This window comes from Tetrao urogallus (genome assembly GCF_951394365.1).
Source record: "Tetrao urogallus genome assembly, chromosome: 3".
In the NCBI taxonomy this organism is placed as follows: domain Eukaryota; kingdom Metazoa; phylum Chordata; class Aves; order Galliformes; family Phasianidae; genus Tetrao; species Tetrao urogallus.
In genome coordinates, this window is record NC_136815.1 from 49,337,319 (window position 1) to 49,352,542 (window position 15,224).

Sequence of the window (15,224 nt, forward strand, 5' to 3'; positions counted from 1 at the left end):
CTTCGGAACTGGATAAGAGTGGCCACCAGCCTCTTGCTTGCATTGAGCTTATATTTCTTTTCTTCAATTAAGAACATAAAAGTGAGGGAAGAAGTTACATTTTTTTTGAGAAAACTGTCAGATTTAATGTATTTTTCCACTATCCTACTGTATACCTTCCATTCTGTAGTTACCATTTCATTAATGTAAATTGACATGCTTAACCAGTGCTCAGCTCTGACTGCTCCCATACTGCTCTTGGCAACTTAGTGGAAGAACAGTCATGGTGTCATCGGTTAATCTCTTGACATTGGGTTCTGGATGTTGAAGGAACGGACAATACTGCTGCTTAAGTATTTCTTGATAACTGGGACAGACATTGTAAGCTACCCTATTAACAGTCTCTAGGGAAAAAGACAGAATACATTTATTTTACTGTGAAAACTGCTAAACTTGATAAAGATTAGATATGCTGATAATCCAAAAACCTTAGTGGATGATCATTTGTTTTGATGAGCGACCCCTAAATCTGGCATTATGAGATTGCAAAATACTGTGGCAAAAGATGCTGTAAATGAACACCAAGTCAGAAAATAGCATGCAATTTACTGAAAAAAGGAAATGAAATTTTCTAGGGAAATGTGAATAACATTATGAGCTGGAGCATATGTAAAAGGTGTTAACTAGTCTGGTTTTACTTGCTTCTCTGCAGGCAATCTTTAATGTGTAACAAACTTGCTATCGTGAGAGACGTAGCAATACGTTAGACGGCTATCACCACTTATGTATAAATACTGAAGATGTAAAAAAAAAATTCCAAAGAACATTCTCTAGCTTTACGTTTACTATTCTTTTGTGACCTTCTATTTCCAGTCCAAGCCTGTGACAGTAAGTCTTTTAGTCATTGTTTAGCTTTGTTGTCTGCTCTCTAATGTCGCTTTATACATTATCTTTCACTTTGACTCCCTTTGGCTGAAGTAAACAGGAGACTTACAGTACTGTATGTCTGAGCAGAGGAAGTAATGAGTAGCAAAGAGAAAGCAAGTAAAAGATATTAGATACACAAATCAATGGCAATTACAAGTAATACTGAAGGCTCTCTGAGAGAGCTAACGTTACTCTGATCATTTGGATCTCAATTTACTTTTCATGTCATCAGTGTTTGTCTCACAGAAGGAGTTAGTGGAATTGTTATCAATAACATTACCTATTTATGTTGCTATGAAAACATAGATAATGCAAATTAAAATTCACTGGAGTAAAGGGCAGTATCTTAAGGGAAGCTGAAACTGCCCACGGCTTGTCATCTGTTAAAGAGACGTATGGAAATGGAGTAGCTAACTGTTTAATTATGCTGTATGGTTTTCTGCTAATAAATGATTGCTTAGCTTCAAGTCTGAGAATACAATTTTAGTGGTCCACTTTTGAAAATCCACCCCACAGAGTTGTTTGAAATATTGACTGTAGCTTTTAAAACATTTTACTAAATTGCCTTTTTATACCGTTTTTAAAGAAGTAAAAATACTGTAGATGGCTTAGATGCCATCAATTATATGATTATAGTGAAATGTATATTTTTTTTGTAAAAAGTTTAATGTAATTTTTTCCATCCATTTATCCTCTTTGTTTAAATTTTCCCCAAGACACTGCTGTTACATTATTACTTGTAGTCATTATTGTTCTCTGAGGAAACTAAAACAAAAGCACCAAGCTGCAGCAGTGTATGAGCTTGTCAAAATGGCAACATGCTTTACATCACCTAAGTGATGTGCATTTAATTGGCTGCAGGCATACCCAACCCTCTGTACGAAAGTAACTACAGCTTGTGAGCCTCTGTATCAAGAAGCTGAATCATGACCACAGTCCAGTGATCTGCACGAAATGTGTTTCTTCTGTATTGAACACAGAAGGCTTTGTGCTTTCTCGTTAACAACTAAAAACAGAATCTAAGCTAAGAGAATCTAGCTAAGCTAGCAGAATCTTTTTAACTCAAGAAGTATTTGGTGTCTGTTTTAATAGTGTAGAATTATGAATTTGTTAAAATCTATTGCTTTTCTACAGGAGAGATATTGAGGTAGTTTCAAGATGAGGGGGGTTACGAATTTATCTTTACCTAACCAAAGACTGACTCAGTGAAAAGAGAACATTGATCACAGCTTTTAAAAGCAGCTAAGGATTTTGGCCGAGACATTTCGAAAAGGCTTGATTAGCAAACAATTAGCGAGGCATGTCCCAAAAAAGTGTCACTGCCTAAGCATGCTAATCAGCTGGCTACTCAGGGGGCTTGTTAGAGATCACAGGCTGCAGACTGGCATATACACGGTGTTGGTAACATGAGGGGAGCAAAAGTGGAGGGGAGCAAAATCATTACCTGTTGCCACTTTCTACAAAGACAAAGGGATTCTAACATTCAATTCATTTTGAAAGATCAAGTGATCAGTGCACAATTGAATTTGATAGATGGGTAACAAAATAACAAGCTGAAAAAGAGAATATTCAAAAGCTAGAAATTGTTAAGAGCAATCTGAAGTATATAGGAACAAAATATCTTCCAAATCTAGACAGTTAACCTAGAGGCTGTAGGTGGAATGTACATGTTGGAAGGATATGTGGTTTCTGTACCACTTAGGCTTATACTTGGTGTAAACACAGGTATATACACAGAAAAACATTTTGTTGACTGAAGAAAATTTTCTGGTTAAGAAGTGCTGCTACACAGCATGGAGTTGTGTGAAGTTCTCAAAGAAATTTAAAAAAAAATTACTCCAGCTCCACAGCGTGTGGATGAATGTTGGAATCTCCGTTATTTCCAGAGTACCCAGAATCTTTGGTGAAAATGCAGGACATATGTGAGAACAAAAAAGGCCAAAAAGATTATATGAAGATATAGTTATTAGTTATGAAGTAATTTATTTAGTTTTGTGTAATCTGAAGCATAAGTAACTGCAAGGAGAGAATAGAGTAAAATGGAATAATATAACAGAAAAAGTAAAGATACTTACATGGTATGTATCAGTCTGAAAGAAATAGCAGGAGGTCATATTTTTAAGCTGTTGCTTAATGGAAAATTTAAGTTTGGTGGGTCCATGTAGCTCAGCAACATGCAAGTCATCAAGGACAGGATCTAGTTGCCTGAATATAGGCATGCAGTGCCATTTAGTGCTAGTGGTGGCAATGGTGATGAGGAGATGGTTGGACTAGATGATCTGATAGGTCGTTTCCAACCTTGTGATTCTATGATTCTATGATTCTATGATTTCAGGTGACTGTGGACATTAAAAAACAGTTGTACTGTTCCATACTGGCAGCGTAAGGCTGGTCTATGTATAGTGGCATGAGTGCTTGTGTTTGAACAATCAAATTCAGTGACCTAAGTACTTCATGAAATATATAGATAGACATTTTTATTAGCCTGAGTTTTCCTCATAAGAATGCTTTTAAGGAAATGATGCATGAAATCATGAAAATATGGATGAAGACATACCATGAGTCCAAGCAAGCTTGACTTCTAGAGTCTATTGACTTCAGTAGAAGTTGGATCAGATCCTAAAATGATAAAAGCAGCAACCATATCCAAAGATTAGAAAGTTTCTAATGTAGTATCTTAAGTAAGATGGACTTTTAGAATTACAAGCCTTTGAGCTAAAGCTCTGTTCTGAGAAAACTGATAAATTGCTTAATTAAGCAGAGAATAGCACGGCACTTGTGTAGCTTGATAAGGTCAGACAATGATAGGTTATGTAATGGAACATTGCATCTCTATAAATTTTTAGTCTTGGAAAAGTGAATAAAAAGGCTGAAAAGGATGACCTGATTAACTTAATTGATTTGAATATTCCTACATCCTTGGAAAAACTCATTCTTAAAGACTGTTGGGTGATGTAATCATAGCAGACTAGCAGAATATTAGCTGTGCAGTACCAAGGGCTGCAAAGCTGTGAAGAATATATCTACAGCTATGCCCTTGCTGTCTCCCAAGGGAATCCCAGGGAAGACAAGACTTTGAGATGTGTAGTCACTGAGACTTGGAGCATAAAAGGTTGAAATCACTAATTTGCCTCTTCCTTTCCTACTCATCCATTTGAAAACCTTTTTACTTGTCACTGTAAAACAATGTTGTTGTAAGAACCACTTGCCCTCTCTTTCCTCCTCCACACTGTGGGCAATCACGCTACTTCTGATAGCTTTATAAGCTACTTCATGTTCCTTCATTAGTTTTTGTTATTTGGTAGCACTTTTTATAAGTTAAAAAATATTAGCTATTGAAAACATGGGTGACGAATTTCTCTTGTGCACTAGTGCTTATTTACATTTACAGGAAAATAATGATGATCAATAAGACTTGTAGTTAGTTGTAAGTCAGATAGCAAATGGCCTTCAAAAACAGTAATACATAAGTGTGTAATCAGCACAAGTTGATAGTAAATAAAGCAGCGGTAAAGTGGCCATCGACTGTGTCTCCATCTTTGAGTTGATTGACATCATACCCTTAAATATCTTCAAAGTATTGTTTTATCAACAACTTGTGCACATTCTAGAATAACAATAGTATTTAGTCACTTTTGAACCAAGAGAAGCATATTCCAAATTCTTGAAGAAGCCCTGCCAGCTTTCTGAGATTCCTTTACGGGGGGATGTAGCCTCTAGCACTTCTTAATCACTTCTGTGGAATCATAAAGAAAATGAGGCAGCTGACAGGAAATAAATTCATACCCTGGAGTTTTGGATTGGAATTTGGAAATAAGAGTTGGAAGTGTTTGCTAATGGGTAGAATTCCTGGATAGATACAGATGGCAACCACGGAGCAAACCTCAGTGACAAAGTCATTATCTGACTGCTTGGGTTTTGTTATTACTTTATTTTGCTTTCTCTTATGGAAACATAATGAGTTCTTGTTTGAAACTGTGAGTTGACAGTATGTCTTATGGAAGAATTTAAATTTATTTCGAGTACTGGCATAAACACTTCCAAATAACTAAACCATAGAAAACTTCATGTTAATTAGCAAACTGACAAAAGGTATGATGGTGTTATCAAGGCAAAGAAAAATAGTTGCAAAGGATTGCACATTAGAAATATTTAAGGTGTTCAGATTGAAAATGAAAGGGGATTTGGAAAGCCTCATGAATGGTCAAAATTAAGGTTAAATATATATACAGTACACTAATGGATAAAGAAAACCAACCATGGACTTGCCAAGAATCACATATTATTTTTTCTTTAACATTAAGATTTTGATGTCATATTCGTTTCTGAATGTCTTTAGTTACCTTATTTTTCTCTCCGCTGTTTGTGTTTCAGATGATCATTCTCGAGTGAGATTGCAGCCCATTGAAGGAGAAACAAACTCTGATTACATCAATGGAAATTATATTGATGTGCGTATACTGATATAGTCAACAAACATAGCATTGTGTTCTAAGAGGCAGCTTTTACTATTCTCACATTATTCATTGTTTAGCAGCTAATATCAGCTGCTAAACATTTTTGGACGGTACTGTCTTTGGAAGATAGGTGTACACTAAAGGAAACAAGTAGTTGTGTTAGTTTTGTCAACAGACAAATCTAAAGAGTATTATATATTTCCTCAAACTGTCAATAGGCTGAAACTTTGCCAGCAATGCTGTATGGCTACTTTGCCTACTGGTGCTTATCTGGGCTAACAAAATGTTATTTTCACTTTCTGTCAACAGCTTGGCATCATTCCACATTTAAAAGAAAGCTGTTTGCATATTAATGTGACAAAACTCTGTAATGCCTAATGCAGAGATTTGCAATCTCTTGTCATCTCTGCACTTTTAAGTTGCCTTCAAAGTATATTCTGCAGCTGTTAACCAGTACTTCCAATGCAAGCAAGACATTTCATTAAATATGTAGGCTCTTTAATTATTGAAGGTGGCTTCTTTGTTCATTCTGCATCATGTTAACTTAATGTTTTACATTAGAATAAATTCTTTAAGAGACAAGGTGGTTTTGGTTGAAAGAATGAACTCAAAAGTAGAATTGAAAATCATTACAAAGTCAATACTGTCTAAAGTCATAAATCTATGGATAGCAAAGATAATTATTTCATTATTTGCATGGAGTGCTAGATGTTTGGCTAAGTAAAACAAGTGTCACTTTATAAGAAACAGCATCTGCTAAAGATCTCTATTTACATCTGAGAAAATGGTGTCACAGTTTGCAGTTCAAATACAGCAACCAGTGTAAAACAGGAATGTAAGAGATGTTTTTCTCAAAATTCGGAAGAGCTAGAACTGTACAAGAAAAGTAGGCTTCTTCAGTTAAACAATCTGAAGTTGTAACTGTCTGATAACTCCCATTGATGCTTGTTAGTATGTTCAGTAGCTATTAAGTGAAGCTTAGACTTCTGCTCAGTCCCTTGCTATTTGAAAGAGTAGCACATTCACCAGGAGCTAAAAGCATATGTGAAAATTCGCTTAGACAGCTCGCTAAACTCTGAGGGGAGTAATCTCTGTAGGGAATCTCTCTGAAGGGAGTCATAGAAAGCAAGTGAAAGTTCACACTGGGGAACTAGATTTGAATGCACTCTCAAACTTTCCAACATTCAGGATTGTTCTTGTTTTAGGCTAGTAGTGTGTTCTTAAGTTTAAAATGCTAAAAGATGCACAGAGTTTGCACCATACAGTTCTATTGGAAATACTTGTAAGAAAGCAAAATAGCAACCTGTTATTGCTTATGAAAGTACAAGAGGGATGGAAAGAATCATAGTATCATGGAATGGTTGGGTTGGAAGGCACATTTAAGATCACCTACTTCCTATCCCCCTGCTATAGGCAGGGATACCTCTCTCTAGGCCAGGTTGCTCAAAGCCCCCATCCAGCCTGGCCTTGAATGCTACCAGGGAGGGGGCATCCACAGACTCCTTGGGCAACCTCTTCCAGTGTTTCACCACACTCACAGTAAAGAATTTCTTCCTGATATCTAGTCTAAATCTACCTTTTTCCAGTTTAAACCATTTCCCCTCATCCTGTTGCTACATACCCTTACGTCCTAAAAGAAATAATGAGTGAGAACAAAAAGTATTTCCCTCATTCTTAGCAGGTGGCTTCATTGCAAAGCTTGGAGTCTTGCAGACATATTCCAATATTCTTGCTAGTCAGGTTTCTTCTGGAAGTGTTTGTTTTTCTACTACAGAAGCAATTTTTCATTTGCATGGGGTTATTGTTGCTGTGTTGTCAGAATAAACATCTCAATGAGAGAATTTCACAAATATTATGAAGTTTTATTAGATAAAAGAAAAGTAGGCAGTATTTATTTAGTATTTTTCCCCATGCTTAATTTCTTCACTGGGAAATCGAAGCATTTAATCCCAGCCACTAGGGATACTAGGTAGCACACCACAGAAAAAAATAAGCTCTGGTTGATAGGTGCCTGAGTTCACAGAATTCCAGATTTTGGTTCAATGATATCTAACCAATTATATAATTCATGTTATATTTTCTGTAATATTCAAGGTATTTTCAAATGTTTTGCGTCTTTTCCAGCAGCCTTCCATCACTACAGTCCCTCTTGCACTTTTACAAAGAAATTGCAGTGACATGCAAGCTTCAGCTTTTATTTCTTCCTTTGGAAGGCTGACAATGGAATCTCACCACTTTTGAAAGATTAAAACTGGCATAACTGATTTTATCAACATATTTGCTCATGATCTAAACCTTTGGTGACACTCTCATAACATCAGAAATTCAAACACAATAAAAATGGTATTGTTCCCTATTGGTAACCTATTCAGTGTTGCAAGAATCCATAGCATATTAGTCTTTATTGCACAGCCAGCTTAAGTTGCCCTTGTTATCAGAGAAACACTGAATTCCTTTATGGTGTTTTTTTTTATTTAGAGGTGAAGAAGTGTATTCATACTAAACCATTTAGTCGAAGAATTTACCCTCTTTTTCATGTTCAGAAATATATCATAAATAAATCACAGAGGACAGAGTGAACATTTCCCCACTCTTCCTGGGGCTGAATGCAAATTGAGCATTCTGTAGCTGTTAAAAAAAGGGATAGGCTTTGCACTAAATAGCAATAGCTTGAAGGTATATCTCAGCCTCCTTGAGCATCTCACACCATTAGCTGCAAGTGCTAGAGAGGATTTCATGCTGTTTATTTTCAACAGATCCAACAAGGGACTTTGAGAACATATTACTTCTGTCCCCTAATGTACAAGGCTGCAACTTTAGCATCTTACAGAAAACACATTTGCTTCTTGTTCTTCCTCTCCCTTGCCTACCGGAAAGAACATCTGCATCTAGCACATTACTTTTATTGTTATAATTTTTACTGAAAATTACTGTAAATGAAGTTTTACGTAAAGCAACATAGGCAAGGTACATGCTGGTTATAATTTTTTTTCCCTGATTTCTTTTAGGGTTATCACAGGCCGAATCACTACATTGCTACACAAGGTAAGCATTATTACTCCCTAATTTTGGTTACGTAAAGCTAAGAAGTCAATATTGAAGACAGAGAAGGTTCAATCACTTAAGTAAAAGCAAGCAAACTGAACTGTTATAATCCAATTTTCACATATATCAAGTAAGCAATCCTTTACCTTCATGTTCAAGTACAATTTGGGGTAGAAAAGCAACATAAAACCTTTCAGCAGAAGTTACTAATGTTAGCATATTGTTGTTCGTGATAGAGGAAGTAAGTCATGGTAAAAACCCTCAATAAACTTACTAGATGGACAGCAGTGGCAGGAAAACTGTCAATCCTAGGACTGTATTTTCTAGTGTTGTTCGATGACATGTAGGCTCCAGGTTTTAATGTAAAATACTTTAATTACTAAGTTTTAGTAGAGTACCCAAAGACACATTACTCTGGCAGGGGAATTCTTCAAAGGGATCTAGAGAGAGAAATTTATAGGACATCTTTCAAAAACCTGCTTGTGAATAATAGTTTCTTTCTTTGTTAACAAGGGAGTTTTCAATTTTTACCCATCTTCAAATACATAATTTGCCCATTCAGATGTAATTCTTACATGCTTTTAAGCCAAGCTTAGAGCTGGACCAGGCAAGGAAGTCTTCTGTTTAATCACATTGTCCAACCGTATGCCATTCTCTTGCCTGTACTTGGATACAACTGCTCAGAGAGAATCTCCTCTGCAGTAGGTTTTATGTAATGAAGCTTCCTATATTTTCCAGTGGACCTGAAGAAGTTGAGCTACATCCACATATGTGATTTCAAAATGTGCCCAGAGTCCTAGCTGGAATACTGGGAATCATAGAATCATAGAATTACTCAGGTTGGAAGGGACCTCAAGGATCATCAAGTCCAACCACAGCCTCACCATAGTACCCTAACTCTGACAACCCTCTGCTAAATCATATCTCCAAGCACCACATCCAAACAGCTCTTAAACACACCCAAGGATGGTGACTCAACCGTCTCCCTGGGGAGCCTATTCCAGTGTTTAACCACCCTTTTCGTAAAGAAGTGTTTCCTAACGTCCAACCTAAACTTACCTTGGCGCAACTTGAAGCCATTTCCCCTTGTCTTGTCACCTATGTCACCAGTGAGAAGAGACCTACCCCGCTCTCACTGTAAGCACCTTTCAGGTACTGGAAGAGAGTAATAAAGTCTCCCCTCAGCTGCCTCTTCCCCAGACTAAACAGCCCCAGCTGCCTCAGCCTCTCCTCCTAGGGCTGATTTTCCAAGCCCTTCACAAGCCTCGTTGCCCTTCTCTGGACCTGCTCCAGTACCTCCACATCCTTTCTGTACTGGATTTAGAGATGATATACACTTTTTTAATGATGTTTTATCAAGGCCCAGAGTTGTCTGTGTCAAATAAGAGCTCTTATTGTGCGTGTCTTTGCCTCCTAAGTAACCCGGTGTCTGCAGCCTCCAGTCCTCACTTTTATCAGTGGGAAGCTATTTAACTCTGCCATTCTGTACTTCAGAGCTGAACAGTCTCAGATAACGGTTGGGAAGGATGTAAAACCACCTCGCCGCTATCTCACAGTTTTAGACCAGAATTAAAATTTGAGGTCTTAGAACTTGAACCATTTAAATGTGCTTCTTCTTCCAGGTCTATTATCCAATCACGACATCATTCATTCCACAGTCTTTCTTTGTATGAATAAGAGAGAATACTAGGACAAAAACAGAGCGTGTGATTAGTTCACTCTGGGCCTTTATAGCATCTTCTTCTGAAAAGAAATGGATCAATCCATTTAACCTTTACCTGCTGGTATTGTTTTTTCACCTGAATCCTGAAATGAAAAGATATATATTTGGCATTTTACTTGCAGATTTATTTATTTTTTTCATCAGCATGTTTCCCAGATCTTTCTGACAGCTTTCTGGTAGACCAGACATCTCTGAAGCAAGTTCTAATGGTTTCAGTGCAGATTTATCACTCATCACAATACTTGGATAGTAAATAGAAGCCTAAGGCATTTGTGCTTTAGCTTTTAAAGCCAAGCATTGGGTGCAATATTGTGCTAAAAGTCTGTGTACTAGGTCCAGTAGCAACCCTCAACGTATTATTAGCCACACTTATTTTGTGTTATAGTGTCAAGGAGAAGTACCTAGCCAAGGTGAATAAGAATAGTACAAATTTTCTTCCAAGATGTTAAGGAAATGTAGCTATTTCAGCTGTTGTTCTTTCATGCAGGTACCATCAGTTTTTTCTGTGTAGATGCAATGTAGAGCATGTCAGGGTACCTAACCACTCCCACAGTGGAATGAGTGAGAAAGTGACTGTCTTGTGATCATAAAATCTATTTTCAAATGGGCATACAATTTACATAAATTTAAAAATTGTCAGCGAAATTTCTGAGGGATTGCCTCTTCAACATCTTATTTTCTAAGGCCAGCTAGGAAGCAGATCTGTAGCTCCATTTTGGGGGAAATGAAGAACACTGATTTAAAGAGGTTTATGTTCTCTAGGTGAACAGAATGATGTTATGTTATGATATGTTCTCTAGATGAAGAATCATGGGAAATTTTTTTCCTTTCTCTGTCTCAGCTTTCCAACCTATAGAATAATGTTAAAAATACTCATCTGCTTTAAGAAGCTTTCTGCAGTCATGTGATAGATGCAGCTGTGTCAAGGCTACTTACTATGATTCTCCAGCATTCCCAGTTCCTGACAAAGCCTTTGCACAACAGTCTGCCTTTTGCAAAGGTGATAAGGTAACTGGAATAATCTCTAAAACTCCCTTAAAGCTCTATATTAACTATGAAAGGAAAGGCATTTGTTTCACACTCCCAATAGAGGATGCCTCTTTATGTCTTCTGCAGTAGTAAGCCTGTCAGGAGCGATAGCTTGCAGATATAGCCAAAGATGTTCGTGCTGTTTCAGAACACATTTTTATGTAGATATGTATAAACACATCAATTAAGCTCCGTGTTTAATTCCCTTGATGTCTACTTTACATCAGTCTTAAAATAACTTCTCCCATTCTCCCTTTTCTTCTCCACCACATCTTTCACAGGTGCACATAACTATTGTTCTTTGAAGGGAAATATCATTACATGAGTCAGTTTGAAATCTCTGAGGAGTTAGAATGATTGATATTTAATTTTCCTATGTTCTTCTTAAGCTGCATTCAACATATCAAGTGTTAATGAGCAAATATAATTGTTTGAAGTAAAAAAGTACCAAATGTAATCAGTTTGTAATAGACTACCAATCTGCTTTTAACAGAGCTGAGAGTTGCATAATCACCTGTTTATTAAAGTGTTACTGTCTTCCATACTAACCAGAGTTTGACACACAGACTAGTATCTTCCATCTTGGCATTCTTAGCATACTGCTGCTAATGTTAATAAGGGAGATAAACGTAATTTAAAACACTTAACTAATAATCTAAAAAAGGATTTGCTTGTGTTGTAAGAGTAATACATCCAAAATGCGCATTTTGAATTGGAAAATTAGCATCATTTCTCGTCTATGTAGTAAGTATCATTTGACTGATAAACTGAAATTACATCTAGTGAATCACCATACTTTTGGTGATCTTCTGTAATTGGTATCAACAGATGGATTCCACACCTGAGACATGGAGATTAAAGAGAATCCTTTGTCTCAAGCCAGAATATTGGGTCATGCAGAACCAGCAAGCTGTGGCAATTTAAAATTCTCTGCTTTGTTTTATATATCCCTTGTTTGTGTGGATATAATTCTTTAAAATTCTTTTATGGCAGACTGTCGAGCTCTTTTATGATCTGTTCAATTTACTACTAGCTAGTTGTTTCTTTTCTCCAGAAGTTAGGTGATCAATGAATTTTAACCAGGTCCTTTAGTGAGTGCAGTAGGTTTGATATCTGTACAGTACTTCACGCAGCCTGCAGAATTTTCCTATTATCAGATGAATGTTGTTGATCTTGTATGTTTCACCCTGATTGCCAAGCAGGAAAAATTAATCTTTTCAATATTTACATGTTATCTTTTCTTTGAAGTTCACATAGTCAGTTGAGCTATGACTTCTTCTAACAAGTCTCTACCAGTGGTTTTGCAACGCTTCCTCCACCGCTGTACCAGCAACCCTAAATGAGTGACAAATGAATATTAATATAGTGCTACAGCATCATTCATTACCATTTCTACCAAGGCTGGTTTTCAAGCAGATCAATCACGTGTGAAGAAGCAGTTACCCACGTGCAAGCTGCACTTCTTTATACATGAAGTACATTCATCTCAGCATCTGTGATTTTTCAGTGATTTTTCAGCATTCCACACCAAAGCAGGGAATTGCTTCAATTGGTGGAGGGGTAGCCCTGCAAAGGAGCAGCTGCCAGGAGCCATTGTCCTCCACGTGGCAGCAATGTTCTGATGTGGTGGGGTTGGAGCCAGGAAGCTGCCTGTAGGGAGCACAGTGAACAAGATGAGCAAACAGGGTGTCATGCATCAGAAAAGCATGTTCACACAGGGCAGGTGAGCAGGGAAGGCAAGAAGGGCCCTTCCACTTGGGAAACTGACTCACCTACACGTTGCCTCCCAGACAACGAATCTAGCCATGTTCTCCATTAGGCAAAAAGCTCTGGCAAGAAAGAGTATGATGACTCAAATGAAGTGCCCACCTAAAAATGTGTGGTTCATGTACCTGGCTGCAGTGAGTGCCTGAGCCTGTTGCTGCCAGTGAAGAGCAGCAGGAATTCCACCTGCATGTGTTGTGGACAGGTGGATGATGTGCTGAGTATGGTCATGGAGCTTAAGGAGGAGGTGGAGAGATTAAGGGGTATCAGAGAGTGCTGCTAGAGATAGATTAGTGGAGTAACTCTCTGCTGAATCTGTGAGGAAGACACAAGGGTGATACCATCCAGATGGTGGTGGACCCCCTCCTTTCAGATCATCGAGTAGATGGAGGTGATTTAAGGGAAGAGGAGGGGTGGAAACAGGTCTCACCTTGGCATCATAAGCTACCTCCATCCCAACCTACCTTGGCTCCCCTTATGCCCGTGCATAATAGGTTTGAGGTTCTGGAACTTGAGGGAGAGGTAAGTGAGGATGTGATGGGGGGTCGATGGGGGGACCACCCATGAGGTTGTCTAGGATAAGGCAGTTGACTTAGCACCTCAAGACTGCCTCCACCAAGAATTGTTATAGGCAACTCCCTTCTGAGAAGAATGAAGGGCTCTATATGTCGGCCTGCAGGGAAGTGTGCTGCCTCCCTGGGGCTTGTGTCAGGGATATTTCTAGGAAAATTCCAAGTCTGATTCACTTGGAATTCACTGGTTCTGATTATTATCCTTTACTGATAGTTCAGGCTGGCAGTGCTGAAGTCACTGAGATAAGGCTGAGGATTATCAAAAAGGACTTCAGGGGATTGGGGAAGTTAGTGGATGGAGAGGGCATTATTTTCCTCTGTCTCTTCAGTGGCAGGAAAGGATACTGAGAGGCGCAGGAAAACCGATCTCATAAACACAAGGCTGAGAGGCTGGTCCCATCACAAGAATTCGGGACTTTTTTTACCTGGGGTAATTTACTCAGTTCCTGGCCTGATGGCTGCAGATGGGTCTCCCCTGATTCAAAGGGGGAAACGGATCCTAGCCCAGGAGATGGGCTGAAGCCAAAGATGAAGTTGCTTCTTGGAATGAAAGTGGGATGAATTTTGACACGGTAAAGTGCCAGATCCAGCACATTGGCTACAACAACACCAGGCAGCCCTACAGGCATGGGGCAGAGTGTCTGCAAGATTGTATAGAGGAAACAGACCATGGGATGTTGGTTGACACTCAGCTGAACATGAGCCAGTAACGCGCCCAGGTAGCCTAGAGGGCCAATGGCATCCTGGCTTGTATCAGAAATAGTGTTGCCAACAGGAGCAAGGAAGTAGTTGTACCTTTGTAGTCAGCACTGATGAGGCCACACCTTGAGTACTATGTTCAGTTTTGGGCCTCTCGCTGCAAGAAAGAGAATGAGACCCTAAAGCGTGTCCAGAGAAGGGCAACAAAGATGGTAGGGGTCTGGAGCACAGGCCTTGTGAATAGCAGGTGAGGAAATTGGTGTTATTTAATCTGGAGAAGAGGAGGCTTGGGAGAGACCTTAATGCTCTCTACAACTACCTGAAGGGAGGTTGTGGTAAGGTAGGAGTCAGCCTCTTCTCCTATGTAACTAGAGATAGGAGTAGAGGGAATGGCTTCAGGTTGTACCAGGAGAGATTCAGGTTAGACATTAGGAAATACTTCTTCTCCAAAAGAGTGGTGAGGTGCTGGAATGGGCTGCCCAGAGATGTGGTGGGGTCACCAACTCCGGAGGTGTTCAAGAAGCATTTAGATGTTGTACTGAGAGACATGGTTTAGTGGGAAATATTGGTGTTAGCTGGGTGGTTGAACAGGATGATCGTGGAGATCTTTTCCAACCTTGGTGATTGTATGATTCTGCGACTTTAGAATGCTCTTCGTGGGTCAGATTCTGAGTCTCTCAGCTTGCTGCAGCACACACAGGAACCTGTTTTAAAATGTTTTCTTCAAGTACTTCAGAGAAGTTTAATGTCTGTAAGAAGTTACTTTTGAAAACAAAGCGGCTTTAGATTTAATAGCTCAGTGCAGCCTTTCAACTTCTTCTTTTTCAGCATTTAATTGTGAAGCAGATGCTAAACTGTTTCACTTTGTGTATTACTGGTTATGAAGACAAATGTCAACTCAAGTTTCAGTCAGGAGGAGTTTTTTAAGTAGAAGTTATAAACTTCTGAAAATAAATATTTACAATGGAAGTGTTTATACAGTCTTCACTGCAGCAGCACAAACTTGCCACTATAATAACCCCTTTCGTT

General features: G+C 38.5%; 1 protein-coding gene across 1 annotated transcript in view; it reads left to right on the forward strand.

The window, feature by feature from the left end:
• PTPRM (protein tyrosine phosphatase receptor type M) overlaps positions 1-15,224 on the forward strand; it is a gene marked incomplete at both ends in the record, with an annotated part of 447,044 nt that overhangs the window by 386,536 nt on the left and 45,284 nt on the right. The window contains 2 exons of the mRNA XM_079533291.1: positions 5,281-5,357; positions 8,372-8,408. Of these exons, the coding sequence (XP_079389417.1) occupies positions 5,281-5,357; positions 8,372-8,408 (114 nt within the window). The remainder of the gene's footprint in view (positions 1-5,280; positions 5,358-8,371; positions 8,409-15,224) is intronic.